The following is a 24,832-nucleotide window of genomic DNA, read 5'->3' as shown; positions in this document are numbered from 1 at the left end:
GCAAGCAGTTGTATACCTGTTAATACTGTAATGAAACAGCAGGGAGCAGGTCTCGAACCCTTGACCTTCTATCCCGAGGTCCGGCGCGCTATCGACTGTGCCGCAAAAGCATGCTCGTGCGGCAGAGTCGATTTCCGCGGTTATAAACCCAGGGTCGTTACACTACTCCCTCCTTTCAAAGAGCGCGTCCTCGCCTTCACCGGCCAAGCACACGCACGGTCGTGGATGCAAGGTCCGATCACTTCTGACACCAATGTAATGAAACAGCAGGGAGCAGGTCTCGAACCCTCGACCTTTTAGCCCGAGGTCCGGCGCACTATCGACTGTGCCGCAAAAGCTCATCTGATGTTAGCTAGCTGTCTGACTTTATTAGCCAGATCATTTTCAAACAATAAACTCAATTATTTTATCAGCTAAGTTGGCTAATGTTGCTCAACATTTCTCTGGCTAGCTAATGGATTCGATCCAGCTAACGTTACTATAGCACGATACTTGTTCCACCACATTTTCTCCCTCACCTCAAACTTTCCAAACGCCAGTTGTTTTTCGGTTACAGCTCATGAAGTACGCTTCATCCCCTTCTCACCCCGTCTCCGTGGTCAGGCTTCTCACCTACCTCTTCGTTATCGTTCAGGGGACGCGCTGCTGTAAATTAACTGGCAAACTGCCTTTGCACCTTACTACTGTCTTTCCAGGGCGCATGCTGATGCTGTATCTAGCACATTGGTTGTATCTTATCTCTTCAGTCGCGTGCTGCATTCTGTTATGTGAACGTTTGGCTGAGCCCTGGACACAGCCAGTATTGCTCCAAACGCGCATCACTCGTTCGCTTACAGCCAGCAGTGATCCGAAGCCCACCCCCCCAAACTTTTCTCATCGGATCTACACAATTCACGTACGTCACCTATTTTGCATTCAAAACGGCGAATTTTCGCGGAAAAGGTGACTAGTTTGCATCCCTTATACTTATTGACAGTTTTCCTCTAAGTTTCTAAAGTAGACGTTCATCTCTGTCACATGAAACGGCTCGCAGAAAGTCTTTTAAAACAGTGCTTCACATTCCAGTAGTTGCATCTTCAATAATATTAGGATAGGTTAACTATTGTTGCATGTTTTTGTAAGGGCTTAATGAAAAATATTTGTTTCTTCCATGCCAGTGGAGGCTGCTGAGGGGAGGACGGCTCATAATAATGGCTGGAACGGAGCAAATGGAATGGTATCAAACATGTTTGATACCATTCCACCTATTCCACTCCAGCCATTACCACGAGCCCATCCTCCCCAATTAAGGTGCCAACAACCTCCTGTGTCCCATGCATATTATTTTCTGTTGGTCACATTTTACTATTTGGAGCAAATTTTACCATTTGTTAACCAGTTAATGGGGGTTGGTTAGTCGTCAACAAAATTGACTGAAATTTCCATCCCCTACACTACACATACAAGTGCTTGATGACTCCAGACAGAGAGCACCGTTCATATGACAGATTAGCACAGTACAGTAAAGCTGACTGGTCGAGAGATGACTAGGTTTGGGATATGAATACAGCTACTTGTGTAACCCATTTCCCATGTGAGGGGGGTGGGGGTGGCACGGGGGCAGGCATGCCACTGCCAGAGGATCATCTCAGTCCTTTGGACTCACTGGATCTCCAGCAAGACATTCCTGAGGTGCTCTCAGTCACTGATGACATTACTATAGTACCTCTCCCAGGCCATATTACTGTACAGGACAGGGCCACTTCCCCCCACTACTTTACGTGCTGCCTGGCCCGCTGTACATGGGGAGCCCATGCATTACTGTACTATCATAGAAATAGAAGGCTCAAAATGGCCAGAAACAAAGAACATTCTTCTGAAACTCGTCAGTCTATTCTTGTTCTGAGAAATGAAAGCTATTCCATGCGAGAAATTGTCAAGAAACTGAAGATCTCGTACAACGCTGTGTACTACTCCCTTCACAGAACAGCGCAAACTGGCTCTAACCAGAATAGAAAGAGGAGTGGGAGGCCCCGGTGCACAACTGAGCAAGAGGACAAGTACATTAGATTGTCTAGTTTGAGAAACAGACGCCTCACAAGTCCTCAACTGGCAGCTTCATTAAATAGTACCCGCAAAACACCAGTCTCAACGTCAACAGTGAAGAAGCGACACCGGAATGCTGACCTTCTAGGCAGAGTTGCAAAGAAAAAGCCATATCTCAGACTGGCCAATAAAAAAGAAAATGTTAAAATGGGCAAAAGAACACAGACACTGGACAGAAGAAGATTGGAAAAAAAGTGTAATGGACAGACGAATCTAAGTTTGAGGTGTTCGGATCACAAAGAAGAACATTCGAGAGACACAGAAAAAAATGAAAAGATGCTGGAGGAGTGCTTGACGCGATCTGTCAAGCATGATAGAGGCAATGTGATGGTCTGGGGGTCCTCTGGTTGTGGTAAAGTGGGAGATTTGTACAGGGTAAAAGGGATCTTGAAGAAGGAAGGCTATCACTGCATTTTGCAACGCCATGCCATACCCCGTGGACAGCACTTAACTGGAACCAATTTCCTCCTACAACAGGACAATGACCAAAAGCACAGCTCCAAACTATGCAATAACTATTTAGGGAAGAAGCAGTCAGCTGGTATTCTGTCTATAATGGAGTGGCCAGCACAGTCACTGGATCTCAACCCTATTGAGCTGTTGTGGGAGCAGCTTGACCGTATGGTACGTAAGAAGTGTCCATCAAGCCAAGCCAATCCAACTTGTGGGAAGTGCTTCAGCAAGCATGGGGTGAAATCTCTTCAGATTACCTCAACAAATTGACAACTAGAATCCCAAATGTCTGCAAGGCTCTAATTGCTGCAAATGGAGGATTCTTTGACAAAAGCAAGGTTTGAAGGACACAATTATTATTTCAATAAAAAAAACATTATTTATAACCTTGTCAATGTCTTGACTATATTTCCTATTCATTTTGCAACTCATTTCATGTATGTTTTCATGGAAAACAAGGACATTTCTAAGTGACCCCAAACTTTTGAACGGTAGTGTATATTATTATTTTCATACATTTTTGGGATGGAAAAAACACTTTTAGGGTAAACTTAAATGACCAAAAACAGATATAAATTATGTAGAAAATATTGGAACTGTATATTTTTTATTATTATATTATCTTCGAGAACTAACACTCACCTAAATAAATGCTAGACAGTCAAGGAGAATTTAAAATTTAAAAAACAATGAATTTAGCAGTATTCATTTTGTTATGTTTGAGAAAAGAACACAGCATTATCCATGGCAAAATACATAGAATTGCAAGAAACTTGCTTCAAAACTGCAAAATGGTATTTCAGCTGCACGGAGAAATTTGTAAATTTTTGGGATATTGGCATAAAAATTATAAAAAGTTCTCTACAGCACCATGACGGGGGCCTCTAAAAATTCTATGAAATTTAGCAGCGCCAAGCGCGCTGCCACGCCCACCACCTAAGCCACTTTTTGATCCAGAAAAAACCCTGTACTAGTAAACAGAACCTACCATGTCTATGCTATTTTTAGTAGTATACTATACTGTGTAGTTTACTGTAAACTAGACCGTGGCTGTCCTGTATGTATGTGAATGCTTTACATGCATGTACTGGTGGCTCTGTCAGCCCAAGCTGGAGAACTAAGCGACCCATCAGTCCAAACCAAATATTGTAATAACACCAGGTTCCTATTACAATGGACGGAGGCTTAGGTATAAATAGACCAGTACAACCCCTCCTTTATCCCTGTTTAGATTTAATGTCTAGTTATCTACAGTTACTGCCTCGCCCGACCACACAGACAGACACCTTGACACATATAGGCCTAGGTAAGACCACTGTAGGAGGCTGTTTTCACACCTAGGTGTCTACAGTGCCTTGCGAAAGTATTCACCCCCTTGGCATTTTTCCTATTTTGTTGCCTTACAACCTGGAATTAAAATATATTTTTTTATGGGTTTGTATCATTTGATTTACACAACATGCCTATCACTTTGAAGATGCAAAATATTTTTTTATTGTGAAGCAAACAAGAAATATTACTAAAAAACTAAACTTGAGCGTGCAAACTGCTCCAGCTCCTTCAAGTTGGATGGGTTCCTGCTGGTGTACAGCAATCTTTAAGTCATACCACAGATTCTCAATTGGAATTAGGTCTGGGCTTTGACAAGGCCATTCCAAGACATTGAAATGTTTCCCCTTAAACCACTTGAGTGTTGCTTTAGCAGTATGCTTAGGGTCATTGTCCTGCTGGAAAGTGAACCTCTGTCCTAGTCTCAAATCTCTGGAAGACTGAAACAGGTTTCCCTCAAGAATTTCCCTGTATTTAGCGCCATCCAGCATTCCTTCAATTCTGACCAGTTTCCCAGTCCCTGCCGATGAAAAACATCCCCACAGCATGATGCTGCTGGGATGGTGTTCTCGGGGTGATGAGAGGTGTTGGGTTTGCGCCAAACATAGCGTTTTCCTTGATGGCAAAAAAGCTACATTTTAGTCTCATCTGACCAGAGTACCTTCTTCCATATGTTTGGGGAGTCTCACACATGCCCTTTGGTGAACACCAAACATGTTTGCTTATTTTTTTCTTTAAGCAATGGCTTTTTTCTGGCCACTCTTCCACAAAGCCCAGCTCTGTGGAGTGTACGGCTTAAAGTGGTCCTATGGACAGATACTCCAATATCAGCTGTGGAGCTTTGCAGCTCCTTCAGAGTTATCTTTGGTCTCTTTGTTGCCTCTCTGTTTAATGCCCTCCTTGCCTGGTCTGTGAGTTTTGGTTGGCGGCCCTCTCTTGGCAGGTTTGTTGTGGTGCCATATTCTTTCCATTTTATAATAATGGATTTAATGGTGCCCCGTGGGATGTTCAAATTTTCTATAACCCAACCCTGATCTGTACTTCTCCATAACTTTGTCTCTGACCTGTTTGGAGAGCTCCTTGGTCTTCATGGTGCCGCCTCTTGCTTAGTGGTGTTGCAGTCTCTGGGGCCTTTCAGAACAGGTGTATATATATACACTGAGATCATTGTTCCAAGATGGCATAGCAGTTCAGACGTCTTTTTTGTCCTCGTATTGTCGTGTCCTGTATACATATATATTTACACCTTTCTTCGCATATCTTTATATATTTTATTATCCAAGAACTCAACTACAAAAGCTTTCCTGCAACCCGCCTCACCAATTACAAAAAAAAGTATTATTTACCTCAAATCTGAAAATCCACAGTGGTAGCTAGCCAGAGGCTAACCAGAAGCCGGCCGAAACTAGCCAGAAGCTAGCCGGAAGCTACCCAGAAGCTAACTAGAAGCTAGCCAGTAGCTGATCTGAAGCTGCCCAGAAGTTTGCCGGTTTGCTGGCTAGCGTTGGAGTTTCAGCTGCCCACGTTTTGTGGTCTTCAGCTATTCCTTTAGCTCGATAATCTATCGGCACTTTTGTGCAACGCGACTCGGACCGGAGCATACCGGGCCTATTTTTCTCAGTGTCCCCGGATTTCAGCCGCAGGCTCTGGACGTTTGCACCTTGATTTCGCAGCTAGCTAGCTGCAAACCGTGTGACTATTGGCTTACGTCGATCCCGGAGCAAACTTAAATTATTCCGAAGCTAGCCAGCTGAGGAGTTCCATCAGCCATTCCTGGGCTACAGTCACCTATCCGGACCCGTTTTTTTTGTTTGTTGTTGCTGCAGATGCGGAGCCCCATCGGGCCTTCACGACTGACTGCCGACATTATCTGCCCGAGGGAGTTATCCAACTGGCACCTCCGTCGCAACATTACCTGAACGCTCATCTGGGGCCCGCTAATCGTTAGCTGTCTTATCGGCTGCTATCTGAATAAGTATATCGGACAATTTTTCTTGGGTCACTATATCTATTTTGCCAATTGGATTGATCCCCTCTACTACACGGAACCCCACTAATCTACCGACGGAAACGCACGAGGTGTCAAAAAAAAAAGAAAGACTTCCATCCTATGCTATCTTGCTACCGATAGCCATCTACCCGGCCAGCTGTCTGGATCGCCGTGACCCCAACCAACCTCTACTCACTGGACCCTTATGATCACTCGATTAAGCATGCCTCTCCTTAATGTAAATATGCCTTGTCCATTGCTGTTCTGTTTAGTGTTTATTGGCTTATTTCACTGTAGAGCCTCTAGCCCTGTTCACTATACCATATCCAACCTTTCAGTTCCACCACCCACATATGCGATGACATCACCTGGTTTCAATTATGTTTCTAGAGACAATATCTCTCTCATCATCACTCAATACCTAGGTTTACCTCCACTGTATTCACATCCTACCATACCTTTGTCTGTACATTATTCCTTGAAGCTATTTTATCGCCCCCAGAAACTTCCTTTTACTCTCTGTTCTAGACGTTCTAGACGACCAATTCTCATAGCTTTTAGCCGTACCCTTATCCTACTCCTCCTCTGTTCCTCTGGTGATGTAGAGGTGAACCCAGGCCCTGCAGTACCTAGCTCCACTCCTATTCCCCAGGCGCTCTCTTTTGATGACTTCTGTAACCGTAATAGCCTTGGTTTCATGCATGTTAACATTAGAAGCCTCCTCCCTAAGTTTGTTTTGTTCACTGCTTTAGCACACTCTGCCAACCCGGATGTTTTAGCCGTGTCTGAATCCTGGCTTAGGAAGACCACCAAAAATTCTGACATTTTCATCCCTAATTACAACATTTTCAGACAAGATAGAACGGCCAAAGGGGGCGGTGTTGCAATCTACTGCAAAGATTGCCTGCAGAGTTCTGTTTTACTATCCAGGTCTGTTCCCAAACAATTTGAACTTCTACTTTTAAAAATCCACCTCCCTAAAAACAAGTCTCTCACCGTTGCCGCCTGCTATAGACCACCCTCTGCCCCCAGCTGTGCTCTGGACACCATATGTGAACTGATTGCCCCCCATCTATCTTCAGAGCTCGTGCTGCTAGGCGACCTAAATTGGAACATGCTTAACACCCCAGCCATCCTACAATCTAAGCTTGATGCCCTCAATCTCACACAAATTATCAATGAACCTACCAGGTACCACCCCAATTCCGTAAACACGGGTACCCTCATAGATATCATCCTAACCAACTTGCCCTCCAAATACACCTCTGCTGTTTTCAACCAAGATCTCAGCGATCACTGCCTCATTGCCTGCATCCGTAATGGGTCAGCGGTCAAACGACCTCCACTCATCACTGTCAAACGCTCCCTGAAACACTTCAGCGAGCAGGCCTTTCTAATCGACCTGGCCGAGGTATCCTGGAAGGATATTGATCTTATCCCGTCAGTAGAGGATGCCTGGATATTTTTTTTAAATGCCTTCCTCACCATCTTGAATAAGCATGCCCCATTCAAGAAATTTAGAACCAGGAACAGATATAGCCCTTGGTTCTCTCCTGACCTGACTGCCCTTAACCAACAGAAAAACATCCTATGGCGTTCTGCATTAGCATCGAACAGCCCCCGTGATATGCAACTTTTCAGGGAAGCTAGGAACCAATATACACAGGCAGTTAGAAAAGCCAAGGCTAGCTTTTTCAAGCAGAAATTTGCTTACTGCAACACAAACTCAAAAAAGTTCTGGGACACTGTAAAGTCCATGGAGAATAAGAACACCTCCTCCCAGCTTCCAACTGCACTGAAGATAGGAAACACTGTCACCACTGACAAATCCACTATAATTGAGAATTTCAATAAGCATTTTTCTACGGCTGGTCATGCTTTCCACCTGGCTACCCCTACCCCGGTCAACAGCACTGCACCCCCCACAGCAACTCGCCCAAGCCTTCCCCATTTCTCTTTCTCCCAAATACAGTCAGCTGATGTTCTGAAAGAGCTGCAAAATCTGGACCCTTACAAATCAGCCGGGCTAGATAATCTGGACCCTTTCTTTCTAAAACTATCTGCTGAAATTGTTGCCACCCCTATTACAAGCCTTTTCAACCTCTCTTTCGTGTCGTCTGAGATTCCCAAAGATTGGAAAGCAGCTGCGGTTGTCCCCCTCTTCAAAGGGGGGGACACTCTTGACCCAAACAGCTACAGACCCATATCTATCCTACCCTGCCTTTCTAAGGTCTTCGAAAGCCAAGTTAACAAACAGATTACCGACCATTTCGAATCCCACCATACCTTCTCCGCTATGCAATCTGGTTTCAGAGCTGGTCATGGGTGCACCTCAGCCACGCGCAAGGTCATAAACGATATCTTAACCGCCATCGATAGGAAACAATACTGTGCAGCCGTATTCATTGACCTGGCCAAGGCTTTTGACTCTGTCAATCACCACATCCTCATCGGCAGACTCGACAGCCTTGGTTTCTCTAATGATTGCCTCGCCTGGTTCACCAACTACTTCTCTGATCGAGTTCAGTGTGTCAAATCGGAGGGTCTGTTGTCCGGGCCTCTGGCAGTCTCTATGGGGGTGCCACAGGGTTCAATTCTTGGACCGACTCTCTTCTCTGTATACATCAATGATGTCGCTCTTGCTGCTGGTGAGTCTCTGATCCACCTCTACGCAGACGACACTATTCTGTATACTTCTGGCCCTTCTTTTGACACTGTGTTAACAACCCTCCAGGCGAGCTTCAATGCCATACAACTCTCCTTCCGTGGCCTCCAATTGCTCTTAAATACAAGTAAAACTAAATGCATGCTCTTCAACCGATCGCTGCCTGCACCTGCCCGCCTGTCCAGCATCACTACTCTGGACAGTTCTGACTTAGAATATGTGGACAACTACAAATACCTAGGTGTCTGGTTAGACTGTAAACTCTCCTTCCAGACTCACATCAAACATCTCCAATCCAAAGTTAAATCTAGAATTGGCTTCCTATTCCGCAACAAAGCATCCTTCACTCATGCTGCCAAACATACCCTTGAAAAACTGACCATCCTACCAATCCTCGACTTCGGTGATGTCATTTACAAAATAGCCTCCAATACCCTACTCAATAAATTGGATGCAGTCTATCACAGTGCCATCCGTTTTGTCACCAAAGCCCCTTACACTACCCACCACTGCGACCTGTACACTCTCGTTGGCTGGCCCTCGCTTCATACTCGTCGCCAAACCCACTGGCTCCAGGTCATCTACAAGACCCTGCTAGGTAAAGTCCCCCCTTATCTCAGCTCGCTGGTCACCATAGCAGCACCTACCTGTAGCACGCGCTCCAGCAGGTATATCTCTCTGGTCACCCCCAAAACCAATTCTTCCTTTGGCCGCCTCTCCTTCCAGTTCTCTGCTGCCAATGACTGGAACGAACTACAAAAATCTCTGAAATTGGAAACACTTATCTCCCTCACTAGCTTTAAGCACCAGCTGTCAGAGCAGCTCATAGATTACTGCACCTGTACATAGCCCATCTATAATTTAGCCCAAACAACTGCCTCTTTACCTACTGTATTCATTTATTTATTTTTGCTCCTTTGCACCCCATTATTTCTATCTCTACTTTGCACTTTCTTCCACTGCAAACCAACCATTCGTGTTTTTTTTACTTGCTATATTGTATTTACTTCGCCACCATGGCCTTTTTATATTTTTATTTATTTTTATATATATTTTGTTTGCCTTCACCTCCCTTATCTCACCTCACTTGCTCACATTGTATATAGACTTATTTTTTCACTGTATTATTGACTGTATGTTTGTTCTACTCCATGTGTAACTATGTGTTGTTGTATGTATCGAACTGCTTTGCTTTATCTTGGCCAGGTCGCAATTGTAAATGAGAACGTGTTCTCAATTTGCCTACCTGGTTAAATAAAGGTGAAATAAAAAAATAAAAAATGTGACAGATCATGTGACACTTAGATTGCACACAGGTGGACTTTATTTAATTAATTATGTGACTTCTGAAGGTAATTGGTTGCACCAGATCTTATTTAGGGGCTTCATAGCAAAGGGGGTGAATACATATGCACCCACCACTTTTCTGTTTTACATTTTTTTAAACAAGTTATTTTTTTCCCATTTCACTTCACCAATTTGGACTATTTTGTGTATGTCCATTACATAAAATCCAAATCCATTTAATTTACAGGTTGTAATGGAACAAAATAGGAAAAATGCCAAAGGGGGTGAATACTTTTGCAAGGCACTGTCAGTAAGCTGGATAACATCAGAAAGAGACAGACAGACAATTGGCCAGGCAGGGTGAGGGTGTCCTGTCCTTTCAGGAGGGACGCCCGTCAGGGTTTACTGCCTGACTGCTGCAGTTTATCCTTGGACACCTTGATCGACCTCAAAAGGCTTGGATTCCCCATTATTGTATGTAGCTAAACTCTGTCTGAATCGGATTAATACTTTTCCCATCTGGGTCACTGTTGGGGCTAAAACTGCACAACACAAAGGTCTTGTTCTCTGAAAAACTGATCTTGCAGTTTTAGGGTATTCCCTTGAGGGGGTTTACTCTACACAAGGGCGTATAGACAGAACTAGCTCAAATGACTATACCTGCTACTGGAGTCCTTCTTGCTTTTATTTTTCCGTTTCAAGCTGTCCTTCTCTTTGCTGCTGGTGAAAGGTAACATGGAGGCATAGCCATGTTCAGCTTCTGGAAATAAATGAGCAGGATATAAATCAATCCATCACTGTAATTCACAATACAGTGCAATGAATGCATTCAATGCAACCATAGACATTCCAATGAAAACTGATGAGAGCCATAAATGTGAGATGAGGGAATACTGTATTTTTTGGCTAGGTAAGAAGTGACCTATTACTTGTATCACGTTTGTAGTTATATATCTTGAGTATAAACATAAAATCTCGATTTATGATAATTTCCCCCCTTTTCAGCCAATGATGTCATCTGAACTGGTGTAAACCCTGCTGGCTCCCCAGCCTAACCACAAAAGAGAGAAGTGAGAGGTGGGAAATCGTTTGGACAGAACATCAAGATCAAACCCATTGGCACAAGCATGAACCTTTCCCGTGTGAATGTGACAAATAATGTATTTTTCGATCAAACATGTTAATTTCTGCATGTCAGTAAAATTGCAACACTATACTTCAAAGTGTTTGTAATAGAAAATATCCCCTGCATGGTCGACTGTTTTTTCTGCTGTGCATTTGTTGTTGCTGTGAGCATATTGCTGCCAGCTGGCCCCCTTATTCGATGTACAACGCAATTATTAATTTATGTTTCTAAAATCTGGTCTACATCAATAATCAATCATTTATAATTAACCTGATACATGGATTATGACAGGTGCACTCCCCAGCAATTCAAATGAGGCAGGGTAGCTCACTAATGATATAAAAACAATATGATACACAAAATATGTTAACACTGTACCTCTTTCTCTGCGATCAAGGTATTCTGCTGCTTCGATCAACATCTGCACCATTTCGATCGCCGCCATTTTCAACAATAACACTGATAAAATGACAATCAGAGTCAGATTCAGAATTTGGATAGCTAGCTACTCAGCTGCTTCTGACTGTGGCTAGTCAGGGTACTTCACTTTCGGTAATGAAAATAAGCAAGAGATGGATGCTAATTCTCGACAACAGAAGTCAGTTATCGGTGTGTGTGATAGTGCTCTTGATAACTTAATTGACGAAATACTTTGTCAAATTCGCTTGGCTGATGCTGGCTCGCGGTTACAATCGCTGTTACGGGTGCAAGCAAGCTAAATGCTAGCTAGCTACAATGTTTTTGGAATCACGAACACAAATATTTCAGGCAGAAAGCCTTGTTCTTGAAAAAGTAAAAATGACAATCCGCAGATGGCTCTCAAAAACAAATGACGTTATAATTTATTAGCCGAACAGAAAATGTACAGCAACTCGAGCTGGCAAGAAAAACTAACGTCTACCCGGTTAACAAATTAACTTCATACAGTCTGCCTTAAATATCAAAATTAGGTACGCTTGTGATATAACCAGATATTTAAAAAATTAATGTGAGATCTATTCGAAATTTCGAACCAGCGAATATAGTTAGTTAATATAGCTATCCAACGTCAAAACAGCCTCGTCAAATTCAAATACCATAGCTAACAAGCGCCTAGTTATGCTGGCCGATCACGTGTGGGTCGTCTCGAGCTGCAAAGGCTGACACAAATGTTTATAAAAAAATACTAGGTCAAAAGAGAAGCTAGATAAACTGCTACCTTGCAACAGTGTTTATATGAACGACAGCAGTTTTGCTGGTAAACTACTGTGTTTGCCAGAGAGTTTATGGGTGCGTTCGTAAATTGACTCTGGAGTGCCAGAGTGTGCTCTGGGCGTTCGTAAATTCAGAGCGTTACGCTCTCGGAGCGCACACTGGACGCTCTGGCCAAAGAGTAGGGTTGTTCCAAGCATTCTGACCTCACAATGGCAGTCAAGCACCCAAGCTAACGTTGGCTAGCTTCTTCCAGACAAAAAATGAGAGAACACCTCTGACCATTTTACTCGGCCTAGCAGAGCTGGTTAGGCTGTTTTCATGTTATCCATACTGTTGGTGACTTACTGTGATGCGGGCAACATTTTAATTACGCTTTTTTCCCGACGTTTACTGGCACTGGCCATTCGTTAATCCATCCGTTATTCTGCACACTCAGACGAGAGTGCTATCGTTATTCTGCGCACTCAGACGAGAGTTCTCTGAAATCGGAGTAGATAGCCAGAGTGAATTTACGAACGCGCCCTATGTGAGCTGTGATGCGATTGGGTACCCTAAATAGTAACACCAACAGGGCTGTCATGTGCAACTGGTTAACAGTTTTGCCATTTTGGCGCCATCATATCACAGTCTGTTGTTACAGGAAAAGAGCCACAATGGAGTCTTGTTTCTCTATTGTTGGCACCAAGTGTTTTGGCGTGCCATTGATTGTTCTCACCGAGTCAAATCGCGATTCGTTAACAACTCGCACGAGCAGCGCGTGAAAGACCACGCCCCGTGGACATGCTGCTTTCGCTGAGTTTATCGGTGATTGGTTTTTCAGTGTTGTTTGCTTTGTTTCGAGTTCAGTGGTTGGCGGAATTCACATGCTGCGCCACTATTGGGTCACTTCGTTTTGCATTGCCAGGTGCCCCGGGTGAGTGAAGATTTTTATTAAGGACCAATGGAGTGGTCTAAATTGTATACACTCCGCCTGACAGGGGTACCGGTTCATGCAAAACTAACTTTCCATTGGTATTTTAAACCTTTATTTAACTAGGAAAGTCAGTTAAGAACAAATTCTTATTTTCAATGATGGCCTAGGAACAGTGGGTTAACTGCCTTGTTCAGGGGAAGAAAAACTGATTTTTACCTTGTCAGCTCAGGGATTCGATCTTGCAACCTTCCAGTTACTAGTCCAATGGTCTAACCATTAGGCTACCTGACGCCCCATAACCTGTATTGTGACAAGGAATTGTTATTCTTACAAGGTAATGCAGAAGCAAGTTTTGCTGCAGAAGTCATTAAGCATTTTTTAAACCGTAACTATATAAAAAAAAATTGAATTCTAGAAACCATGACAAGAGAGAACAGTCCTCAAATTCCCATTCAGGTGAATTTACTTCAGAAGACCCATAACCACTTGGAATCTCCAAATATGCTTGAAAACCACAGTAGGTTGTTGATTGAAAGCAGGTTATGAAATTGACATACTATGAGGGCAAGAGCCAGCGTTGAATTGTATGTGGTGGCAAGACTACACAAAATATTTTATGCGTGCTTGACTGCGCCATAGTTCGATTATACTCTGGGAAGATTCAGTTGTGATGTTCAGTTAGAATTGGATCAAAATGCCCAGAATTGCATCCATTTAATTGGAATGCAATTAAGTGCAACTGTACTATACTGAACAAAAATATAAACTCAACCATTTAAGATTTTGCTGAGTTACAGTTCATAAGGAAATCAGTCAATTTAAATGAATTCATTAGGCCCTAGTCTATGGATTTCACGACTGGGCAGGGGCGCAGCCATAGGTGGGCATAGGCCCACCCACTTGGGAGCCAGGCCAACCCATTGGGGAGCCAGGCCCAGCCAATCAGAATTAGTTTTTCTCCACAAAAGGGCTTTATTACAGACAGAAATACTCAGAGGGCCTCCTGAATGTCGCTGTGGTCTAAGGCACTGCATTGCAATGCTTGAAGCATCACTACATACCCACGTTCGATCCCGGACTGTGTGACAACCGGCTGTGACCGGCAGTCCCATAGAGCGGTGCACAATTGGTCCAGCATCGTCCGGGATAGGGGAGGGCTTTACTTGGCCGGGCACCTGTAGGCTGACTTTAGTTGTCAGTTGAACTGTGTTTTCTCCGACACATTGGTGCAGGCAGGTGTTAAGGAACGCGGTTTGGCAGGTCATGTTTTGGAGGACGCATAATTCAACCTTCGCCTCTCCCAAGCAAGTTGGGGAGTTGCAGCGATCAGACAAGATCATAATTGGGAGAAAAAGGGGGTAAAATGAAAAAATAATAATACTCCTCCGCACCTCTTGACGATCCCACAGGTGAAAAAGCCTGGAGGTGGTCCTGGGCTTGCGTGGTTACACGGAGGTGGCTTATGGTAGAGAAATTAACATTCAATGCTCTGGCAACAGCTCTGGTGGACATTCCTGCAGTCAGCATGCCAATTGCACAATCCCTCAACACTTGAGACATCTGTGGCAAAACTGAACATTTTAGAGTGGCATTTTATTGTCCCCAGAATAAGCTTTGTGTAGGAACATTTATGGGATCTTTCATTTCACCTCATGAAACCAGCACTTTATATGTTGCTTTTTAATTTTTGTTCAGTGTAGTATGCAAAAAAGACTACGGCTTGAGCACACCTAAACCATCATTTCGCAAAATGGTATGCAGCATCGTCTGGATGTGTGGAACAAAAGTTTAACATTCACCTACCATTTCTGTCAAGCCGGCTACGCATACAATTTGATGCATATGTTCAATAAATCCAACCTATGCACCACACAGAACACAATGCTGCAAGGCAAACGCAGCGTTCCATTGGAAAAGAATGTACTTCTGGTGTAGCAAAACACAATGACGCTGTAGGTGTGATCAAGGGGGAGGCAAGACAGAACACGAACGTCGGCCGTGAGCAGTACATCACGTAGGGAACCAAACAGAATATATAGCTCACTGAATGAAAAGGGAACAGAGTGTGACTAATGAATACATCCGTTTGGTGACAACAAATGGTAGAGATTCAACAAGTAGAATTGTTGGAAAACTAATAGAAATGACAGCAGACGTTCTGTGGTCAAAGGCGATAGGAAGGCTAACCGCAACTTTCAACCATTTGTTCTTAAAACCATGTACAGAAGATGACATGAGAAATGAGCCTAGAGGGGGAATTTGAACACAACTGAAGAGGGGTTTGTGCTCAAATCACACCCATTACAACACTTTCCTTCAAAAATATTCTCAGACCTTTCAGCAATCAATTAACTATCCCACTTAGAGCTTTACATTTCAATAATTTGGCAATTTACACAAATCGTAAAAATGAGAAGGGATCATGATCTGAATTAACGTTTTTAATCTGACTCAAAAACACCCTAATTAAAATGCACCCTGAAAAGCATATTGACCCAGGCATGTTGACCACAAGACTCATTCTTAAAATAAGCTAAACATATTACAGAAAAATGTCATTATATTCAGTTGCATGGGTCTTTGCATAACTTATATGCAGTGCAGGGAGTCAAAATGAAAACAAATACATAATACAAAAAAATAAACTTCTATCACCAAAACACAGTCTAGAGACTACAAGGCTAAAATAGTATATTTTAGGGAACATCAATGAGTATGTTCTATTTATCCTACTTCAAGCAATGAAGTCCAGAGGTCTGTTGAATCCACCTTTTCTGTTCATGTACTGCCTGAAAATAAAAAAATAAACAATACAAAACTGTTACCATTACATCATCGTCCACCAATAGGAGAGCTGATATGTCTGCATAGAAACACCTGCAGAGGTGATTGGCTGCAATGAGCATGGTCACTGTTCCAACTGCTCAATATCAGCCAGGACCTTGTGCCCTGCAGTTGGAATTGTTGATTTATAAACAAATTAAGCTAGTTGGTGCATAAATCAACAAGATACGCTACTTAATAACAGGTGACCTGAATGTGATGGAAAATAAATAATATCCTAACAAGAGATATGATATACTAAATGCAGTCTATATTACAGCATTTTCACAACTACACGTGAGCAGCTCCACCCAATGTTGTAATTTAAAATGTTATTTGTGAAATAAAAAGCCACATAAGCCAACTCTTGGGGTTAATGATAATGAATCAACAGACCTGTATTTCCTCTTCTGAGACACATTGATAGCATGCGCATTGACTGCTCCATTGGTCTTCTTCCCCTGTTAGCAATGACAACCACATTAATACATCACACATCCAAAAACATGAGGTTGTTCACCATTCATTCACCTGTGGCAATAAACAATTAAGTTGTATCAAACCAAAACAACTTCCTGCAATAAAAAAAAAAAACTGCCAGACAAATGGAGAGACCTACTTGAACTACTTTGAAAAGAATCACACCCATCTCAGATGATCTTAGTCTTACAACAAACTGTTTACCAAAAGTGGAGTGTGTCAAGTTCTTAGAAATCAATATTATAATGATTGTTAGATCTTTAATTCTTGTTGGTGAAGTGCACCGTACAATCAGTTAGTTTTAGAAAACTGTGCCCCCTTGTGGTGAGTTGGACAATTTCAGAAATTACCTGTCTACAGGATAATTATTCTGCAGACTCCAGACTAAATAAAAGCATCTAATATCTACAGATATCTTTGGCAAGCCTAACCAGGAACCTCTAGATTTGAGACGAGCTGACAGAATCCTTACCTTTGTGGTGTCAAAGTTGCCAAATCCCATAATCTTCATCATCTCTATCTCCTCTTCTGTCTTTCCCTGCATGTCTTCCTCTATAAACAATACACAATTTTAGACACTGACATGCAACAGTAGTATTTCTCCATATTCTCACAGAGGTGCCTCAATTTTCACGTGCAACCACCACACAGTACCAGTCAAAAGTTGAGTCAAAATAAAGGAAGCTTTGAATGAGTATTTTCTACATTGTAGAAAATCAAAACTATGAAATAACATATGGAATCATGTAGCTACCAAAAAAGGTGTTAAATGAAAATATATTGTATATTTGAGATCATTCAAAGTAGCCAACCTTTGCACACTCATTATCTCAACCATCTTCATGAGGTAGTCACCTGGAATGCATTTCAATTAACAGGTGTGCCTTGTTAAAAGTTCATTTGTGGAATTTCTTTCCTTCTTAAACTCACGAGTCACCATCCCGGATCCGGGAGCATCCTCATCAGTAAAAAATCTGACTAGCATAGCCTAGCATAGTGCCACAAGTAAATACTAGCATATAAATATGAAATCACAAGTCTAAGACACCAAATGAAAGATACACATCTTGTGAATCCAGCCATCATTTCCGATTTTTAAAATGTTTTACAGCGAAAACACAATATGTATTTCTATTAGCTAACCACAATAGCAAAAGACTCAACCGCATATTTTCACAATTTTTTTACCGCATAGGTAGCTATCACAAAACCGACCAAATAGAGATAGAATTAGTCACTAACCAAGAAACAACTTCATCAGATGACAGTCTTATAACATGTTATACAATAAATCCATGTTTTGTTCGAAAAATGTGCATATTTCAGGTATAAATCATAGTTTTACATTGCAGCTACAATCACAAATAGCACCGAAGCAGCAAGAATAACTACAGAGAGCAACGTGAAATACCTAAATACTCATCATAAAACATTTATGAAAAATACAAGGTGTACAGCAAATGAAAGATAAACATCTTGTGAATCCAGACAATATTTCAGATTTTTTAAGTGTTTTACAGCGAAAACACAATATAGCATTATATTAGCGTACCACAATAGCCAACCACACAACCGCATTCATTCACCGCAAAGGTAGCGATCGCAAAAAAACAGCAAAAGATATAAAATTATTCACTAACCTTGACAAACTTCATCAGATGACAGTCCTATAACATCATGTTACACAATACATATATGTTTTGTTCGAAAATGTGCATATTTAGCGGTACAAATCGTGGTTTTACAATGTGAATACGTAGCCAAACTGCACAAAATTATCCGGATATATTTCTGACACTCACCTAATCTAATCAAAGAACTCATCATAAACTTTACTAAAAAATACATGTTGTACAGCAAATGAAAGATACACTAGTTCTTAATGCAATCGCCGTGTTAGAATTCTAAAAATAACTTTAGTACGACATACAGCTTACGTTATAGCGAGACAGCGCCTGCAATGAGGGCGGAAAATAGTACTAAACATTTTCCACAGAAATACGAAATAACATCATAAATGGTTCCTACTTTTGCTGAGCTTCCATCAGAATCTTGTACAAGGAGTCCTTTGTCCAGAATAAATCGTTGTTTGGTTTTAGAATGTCCTCTTCGCCTGTCGAATTAGCAACCAAAGCTAGCCAAGTGGCGCAAAGTTGTCCATCTTTACCAAACGCAGAGAACGAAAAACGCCAAAACTCCCGATAAACGTTCAATAATCTGATAAAACTATATTGAAAAAACATACTTTACGATGATAGTATCACATGTATCAAATAAAATCAAAGCCGGAGATATTAGCTGTCTATACCGAAAGCTTTTCAGAAGGCAATCCAGGGTTCCTTCCCGCGCCTTGCTGGACAAAGGAAATGTGGGGTCACGTCATTCCAAGAGCTCTTGTTCGACCTCAGATCAAGCTAGACACCCCATTCCACCTCCCACTGCCTGTTGACATCTAGTGGAAGGCGTATGAAGTGCATGTATATCCATAGATTTCAAGCAAATGAATAGGAAGGCCCTGGAACAGAGCCTCGATTTCAGATTTTTCACTTCCTGACAGGAAGTTTGCTGCAAAATGAGTTCTGTTTTACTCACAGATATAATTCAAACGGTTTTAGAAACTAGAGAGTGTTTTCTATCCAATAGTAATAATAATATGCATATTGTACGAGCAAGAATAGAGTACGAGGCAGTTTAATTTGGGAACAATTTTTTACAAAGTGAAAATAGCGCCCCCCTATTGACAAAAGGTTAATGCATTTGAGCCAATCAGTTGTATTGTATTGTGACAAGGTAGGAGTGGTATACAGAAGATAGCCCTATTTGGTAAAAGACTAAGTTCATATTATGGCAAGAACAGCTCAAATAAGCAAAGAGAAACAACAGTCCACCATTACTTTAAGACATGAAGGTCAGTCAAGTCAGAAAATTTCAAGAACTATTCTTCATGTGCAGTCGCAAAAACCATCAAGTGCTATGAAACTGGCTCTCATGAGGACGGCCACAGGAAAGGAAGACCCAGAGTTACCTCTGCTGCAGAGGATAAGTTCATTAGTTACCAGCCTCAGAAATTGCAGCCCAAATAAATGCTTCAGAGTTTAACAGACATAAACTGTTCAGAGGAGACTGCTTGAATCAGACCTTCATGGTCAAATTGCTGTAAAGAAACCACTACTAAAGGTGACTAATAACAAGAGACTTGCTTGGGCCAAGAAACATCGAGCAATGGACATTAGATCGGTGGAAATCTGTCCTTTGGTCTGATGAGTCCAATTTTGAGAATTTTGGCTCCAACCACCATGTCTTTGTGAGACCCAGAGTAGGTGAACGAATGATCTCTGCATGTGTGGTTCCCACCACGAAGGAGGTAGTGTGATGGTGCTTTGCTGGTGACACTGATTTTATTTAGAATTCAAGGCACACTTTGGCGTTAACCAGCATGGCTAACACAGCATTCTGCAGCGATACGCCATCCCATCTGTTTTGAGCTTAGTGGGACTATCAATTGTTTTTCCACAGGATAATGACCCAAAGCAAAAGCAGCCAACCAGTGCTCAGCATATGTGGGAACTCCTTCAAGACTGTTGGAAAAGCACTCCAGGTTAAGCTGGTTGAGAGAATGCCAAAAGTGTGCAAAGCTGTCATCAAGGCAAAGGGTGGCTACTTAGAAGAATCTAAAACCTATTTTTATTTGTTTAACACTTTTTTGGTTACTACATGATTCCATGTGTGTTATTTCATAGTTTTGATGTCTTCACTACTATTCTACAATGCAGAAAATAGTAAAAATAAACACCTTGAATGAATAGGTGTCCAAAAGTTTGACTGGTACTGTTTATATACACACAGGGCTCTGGTCAAAAGTACTGCACCATGTAGGGAATCGAGCGTCATTTGAGACACATACAAGTTCATAGCAGATAAACCACCTGAGATCTGATGCTCCTTCACTGGCTTATCCTTGGAATCCTTTTTATCTTCATCATCACGCCTGTCCTTCTGCCTGGAGGGGGAACCGGAAGAAGAGCGTAGCCGACGAGGAGACCTAAAGACAAGAGACAGAGATAGCTGGTGGACGGGTTATCTAGGCCGAGGTCCCATTCTATATCCTTCTTGAAGTGTGCACAAATCATTTTCCTTTATGGACTGGTTTAACAAATATGGTGGAAACTGGAAACACTCCCCCCACCCCAATCCAATGCTTGTCAATTCTTGAGGATGAGGAAGTGCACATTTGGGGAGATGGCTATGGAATTGGAATACAGCCCTAGTGATACTTTTGCAGTACATAAATAGTCAAACTTCCCCCTAAGAGCACAAGGTATCACAGGCTCTTTAGCCAGATATACACTGTTGTGCAAATGGAATAGACAAAAGGTGGAAATTGTAGGCAATTAGCAAGACACCCCCAATAAAGGAGTGATTCTGCAGGTGGTGACCACAGACCACTTCTCAGTTCCTATGCTTCCTGGCTGATGTTTTGGTCACTTTTGAATGCTGCCGGTGCTCTCACTCTAGTGGTAGCATGAGACGGAGTCTACAACCCACACAAGTGGCTCAGGTAGTGCAGCTCATCCAGGATGGCACATCAATGCGAGCTGTGGCAAGAAGGTTTGCTGTGTCTGTCAGCGTAGTGTCCAGAGCATGGAGGCGCTACCAGGAGACATGCCAGTACATCAGGAGATGTGGAGGAGGCCGTAGGAGGGCAACAACCCAGCAGCAGGACCGCTACCTCCGCCTTTGTGCAAGGAGGAGCACTGCCAGAGCCCTGCAAAATGACCTCCAGCAGGCCACAAATGTGCATGTGTCCACCTTTTGTCTATTCCATTTGCACAACAGCATGTGAAATTTATTGTCAATCAGTGTTGCTTCCTAAGTGGACAGTTTGATTTCACAGAAGTGTGATTGACTTGGAGTTACATTGTGTTGTTTAAGTGTTCCCTTTATTTTTTTGAGCAGTGTATTTATGTCAATGGGTGTGTAGACCGAGGTTACACCACATAGGCCTAGAGAAGTAACCAATGACCCTGTGTGAGTCTACTGTCAACCCCCTTTTAGTTGAGATGTCTCACTGGGGGTCTTTTCTCTCACCTTGAGCGTCGCCTGCGGGCTGGAGAGCGCGAGCGGCTCCTTCGCCTTTCCCGAGAACGGGAGCGTTCCCTCTCCCTGCGCTTTCGTTCGCGGTCCCTTGAACCCGAGCGAGAGCGTCGTCTCTCTGCAGACGAGGAACAAACAGACCAAGACATTACTTAATATGGCGGAGGACCAAGAACAGCATCCATGTTATGAATCCTTACATGAATAGAATTTTGTTTAGTGAATGGGTTCAATAAAATGTTGTACTACCTCGAAGTAAAGATGTTGCTAAAGTGTTGAATAATTTCTCTGTATATGCAGGGGGTCATTTCTCCAAAATACAAAAGTATATACATTTTTTTTAGCACGTTATATACCGCCAGACTAGCTCTGGTCCAGGTGCATGCAACAGAGGCGCACGCAGGTTGTAGTGAAGATCCAACGCATGCACGTGGACCAGAGCTAGTCTGGTCGTTTTTGTATTTAAAAAAAAAATGACACCCTGTGCATACAGAGAAAGTATCCACAGAGTAGAGGCAACTCGTAGTTGTTGTGTGATGGACCAGAGAAAGACGCACTAGCTATGTTCATAGCATGTTCATAGCACAGTCATAGACCTGTAGAGGCTGCTGAGGGGAGGACGGCTTATAATAATGGCTGGAGTGGAATCAACCACATCTGATACCATTCCAACCATTATGATGAGCTGTCTTCCCCTCAGCAATCTCCACTGACTACAGGGACGTCAAACGTTCAGCCTGCTGCACAGACCCTTTGGACGCTCTAGTCTAGAGCGCCTGGTTAAATGGTGATGAGCATTTTTTTTATTATTATCTCTAAGTGGTTTTAAACTACTGAGAAATATAAAGTAGGTGATTATTGAAATAAATCTGTGTTTAACTTACTATCACGATAAATTAAGCTATACATTAATAAGATATGGAAAAAATGTAATATGTTACTTTCCATGATGTGGACAGTATTTGTTAATACATTATACAAGCGGACATTTTGATAGCATCGGGGACATCAAATTTTTACCTCAGATCGGTGACAAGATCAAGTGCTTAAAACAGATCAATATATTTGGTTTTGTAATGTTTATTTTGTCATATGCACTGGGGTTTGCAGGATTTAGTTTTTTTTTTAAAGAAGTTTTTAAATGACACTGATACGCACACCAATTGATTTCAACGTGATAATCGATGAGTGACGACAAAATAGTGTTGCGTTTCTTTCTGTTTTGGTGACCCCTGTATCAAAATGCAACATTCCAAAATGTAGCTGACTTATGCAGGTTGTCCTCTAACCAGTGATGTAAGAAGATCTCCAGTTTCCATTAGGTTTTTCAGTTGTGGTAGTCAACAGAAGGGGTAACCCAGACATCACAGGGGCTATAAAGATGAAGCATTCATTTAGAACGTTCTCACCACCAAACGATAGGGAGTTGTCCAGTCACGGGTAGTGGGAGAGGATGAACTAGGTGAAACTGGGCCAACATTCTGCTAATTTTCTCATCGATGAAACATCTGATCTCAATACATCATGTTCCCAAAACTACAATCTGTTACAAACACAGTGCACTAAGTTTTAGACTTAGTGTCTGAAAGACTGCAAGGTCAAATTGAGGTTGTGCACAAACACTTCCCAGAGGAGATCCTATGCTACAATAGGATCTCCCTAGCTCCCGTTTGGCTTTGTCCACCTCCTTGCTTGTTCTGCCCACTATGCTTCATTTTCTCCCCCTATAAACAACACAGATGAACTATATTGGGTTAGTTAGATCTTTGACAACAGTATCTTCTCGCCAGGGTAGTTTTGTTAAGAACCCAGACGCTTGCTCTAACGTTAACATGCATTGTTTGCGGTACAGTTTTGGAAACATAAGGAACAAATCAGTTATCATTTTCTCAAAACAAAAAAGGTTAAATTACTATACACATTTAAAGATGCACTAGGCTCCCCCATTTCCTGGTAGCTAAAATCTGTTTGTGAGACAAAACAAGCAAGTATAGCGTAGAGAATCATTGTACAATCTAAATCACTGTGATAAACATTTTCCATAACCAAAAATATTGTATTTTCAGCTGGTTTACAAAACCGAAAGTAAAACACACAAAAACGAAACTTGGGCACGGGAAGCATAGAAAGAAAGCACATAAAACAGATCTACCGCTTCTTAGACTTGCTTTCAATGAGAATGACAGATCTATAATCTGGTCGTGTTGCCCAAAAAGTTACATACTGCAGCTTTAAAGGGCTTTAGGGTTTACACACTGCCATGTGTCTACTTCACCCCTACAGTTGACCAATCACGGAAAAAGGGGTTTAGACTTCGGCAAAATACAAATAGCTGAAAAGACTGCAAAGACCAAAACATCACAAAATATATGCATTAACTCTTTACGATGGGAATTATGTGGACAGCTTTACAGCCTTGTTTCTGAAAACAGACTAGACAGAGGACTACCTGCGCTAATTAGCTATATGCGTTATCGAACACCTTTGTGTAAACGCAAGACTGAGTCCACAAACGTGTTGTCTATGGGCTACAACTGGGTCAAAACCGATTAAAACAGTGTTCACTAAGTGTATATTTTTGCATTTGTTAAATTAACGTTATTTTTATGTGACATGAAAGTAGGAGGCTTTATGTTTCTAGAAACGTATAGCAATTGAGAACCCATTCACGTTTAGTTGCCGTATTTGGCTGCCAAAGCCAATCAGTCTCTAAACAGAACATGTAACGTAAAGGTCCTTTAACTATAGTCCGGAGTAACGCTGTTTGGCTCCTTTACTCCATTATGGGCTAGCGTGTACACAATTAAAGGTTAACCAGGTGACTATAGTTTACCTTTAATGTTTAGGGCTACACGTAAATGTTAGTTGCGAGACCGAAATAGAGCGGCTATTATTATCTTCATATTGCTAGTTAGAACACATATGGACCTGTTTGTAAATAACGTAGGATGCTACTGTAGCTAACTTTAGCGAATTGCTATTATTATCATCGTTGGTTATTCATTGCTAATACAAACCTCGTTTTGGTGGGGATCGGCTTCTACTTCTGCCCATTTTTAGGGCCTTATTAAGTTCTTCAAATAATAAGCAAAGTGAAAACGTCGACAATTTAACAGATTTCTGCCGTTTGATTTCAGTAACTCATTGCTGTTCTCTCCGCAGATGAAAAAGACAGGAAACCGGAAGCCCTTAACACAGAAAGCTATATTTACTGCCCCCTAGCGGGCTGGAATGGATATGAATAGCGTTACCAGTTGATTTCGTAAGTTCATGGATGAATCTCAATTGTATCCTCCTCGTGTCCTCTCTCATCGCCTCCTTCTCAAAATCCATTGGATGATAAAGCCAGAGGTCCCGCTGCTCTGACCATCTTCCCCAATGGGTTTTGAGCAA

At 42.1% G+C, this 24,832-nt stretch overlaps 2 protein-coding genes across 2 annotated transcripts in view; both read right to left on the bottom strand.

Annotated features, from left to right (window-relative positions):
• Positions 1-11,386, bottom strand: part of mxd1 (MAX dimerization protein 1) — a 30,239-nt gene extending 18,853 nt beyond the window's left edge. The window contains exons 1-2 of the mRNA XM_039012844.1: positions 11,314-11,386; positions 10,470-10,569 (exon numbers count right to left, since the gene is read on the bottom strand). Coding sequence (XP_038868772.1) covers positions 10,470-10,569; positions 11,314-11,380 — 167 coding nt within the window. The 5' untranslated portion in view covers positions 11,381-11,386. The remainder of the gene's footprint in view (positions 1-10,469; positions 10,570-11,313) is intronic.
• A 4,082-nt stretch (positions 11,387-15,468) lies between these two features.
• Positions 15,469-24,622, bottom strand: snrnp27 (small nuclear ribonucleoprotein 27 (U4/U6.U5)). Its single transcript, XM_039012842.1, has 6 exons — positions 24,457-24,622; positions 21,434-21,557; positions 20,272-20,387; positions 16,818-16,897; positions 16,262-16,326; positions 15,469-15,831 (listed from the first exon to the last, which is right to left on the bottom strand). The coding sequence occupies exons 1-6, from the start codon at positions 24,491-24,493 to the stop codon at positions 15,777-15,779; spliced, it is 477 nt and encodes a 158-aa protein (XP_038868770.1). The 5' UTR covers positions 24,494-24,622; the 3' UTR covers positions 15,469-15,776.
• Between the last annotated feature and the right edge of the window lie 210 nt (positions 24,623-24,832).

This window comes from Salvelinus namaycush, chromosome 18 (genome assembly GCF_016432855.1).
Source record: "Salvelinus namaycush isolate Seneca chromosome 18, SaNama_1.0, whole genome shotgun sequence".
Classification (NCBI taxonomy): domain Eukaryota; kingdom Metazoa; phylum Chordata; class Actinopteri; order Salmoniformes; family Salmonidae; genus Salvelinus; species Salvelinus namaycush.
This window is presented reverse-complemented; position numbering and strand designations above follow the sequence as displayed.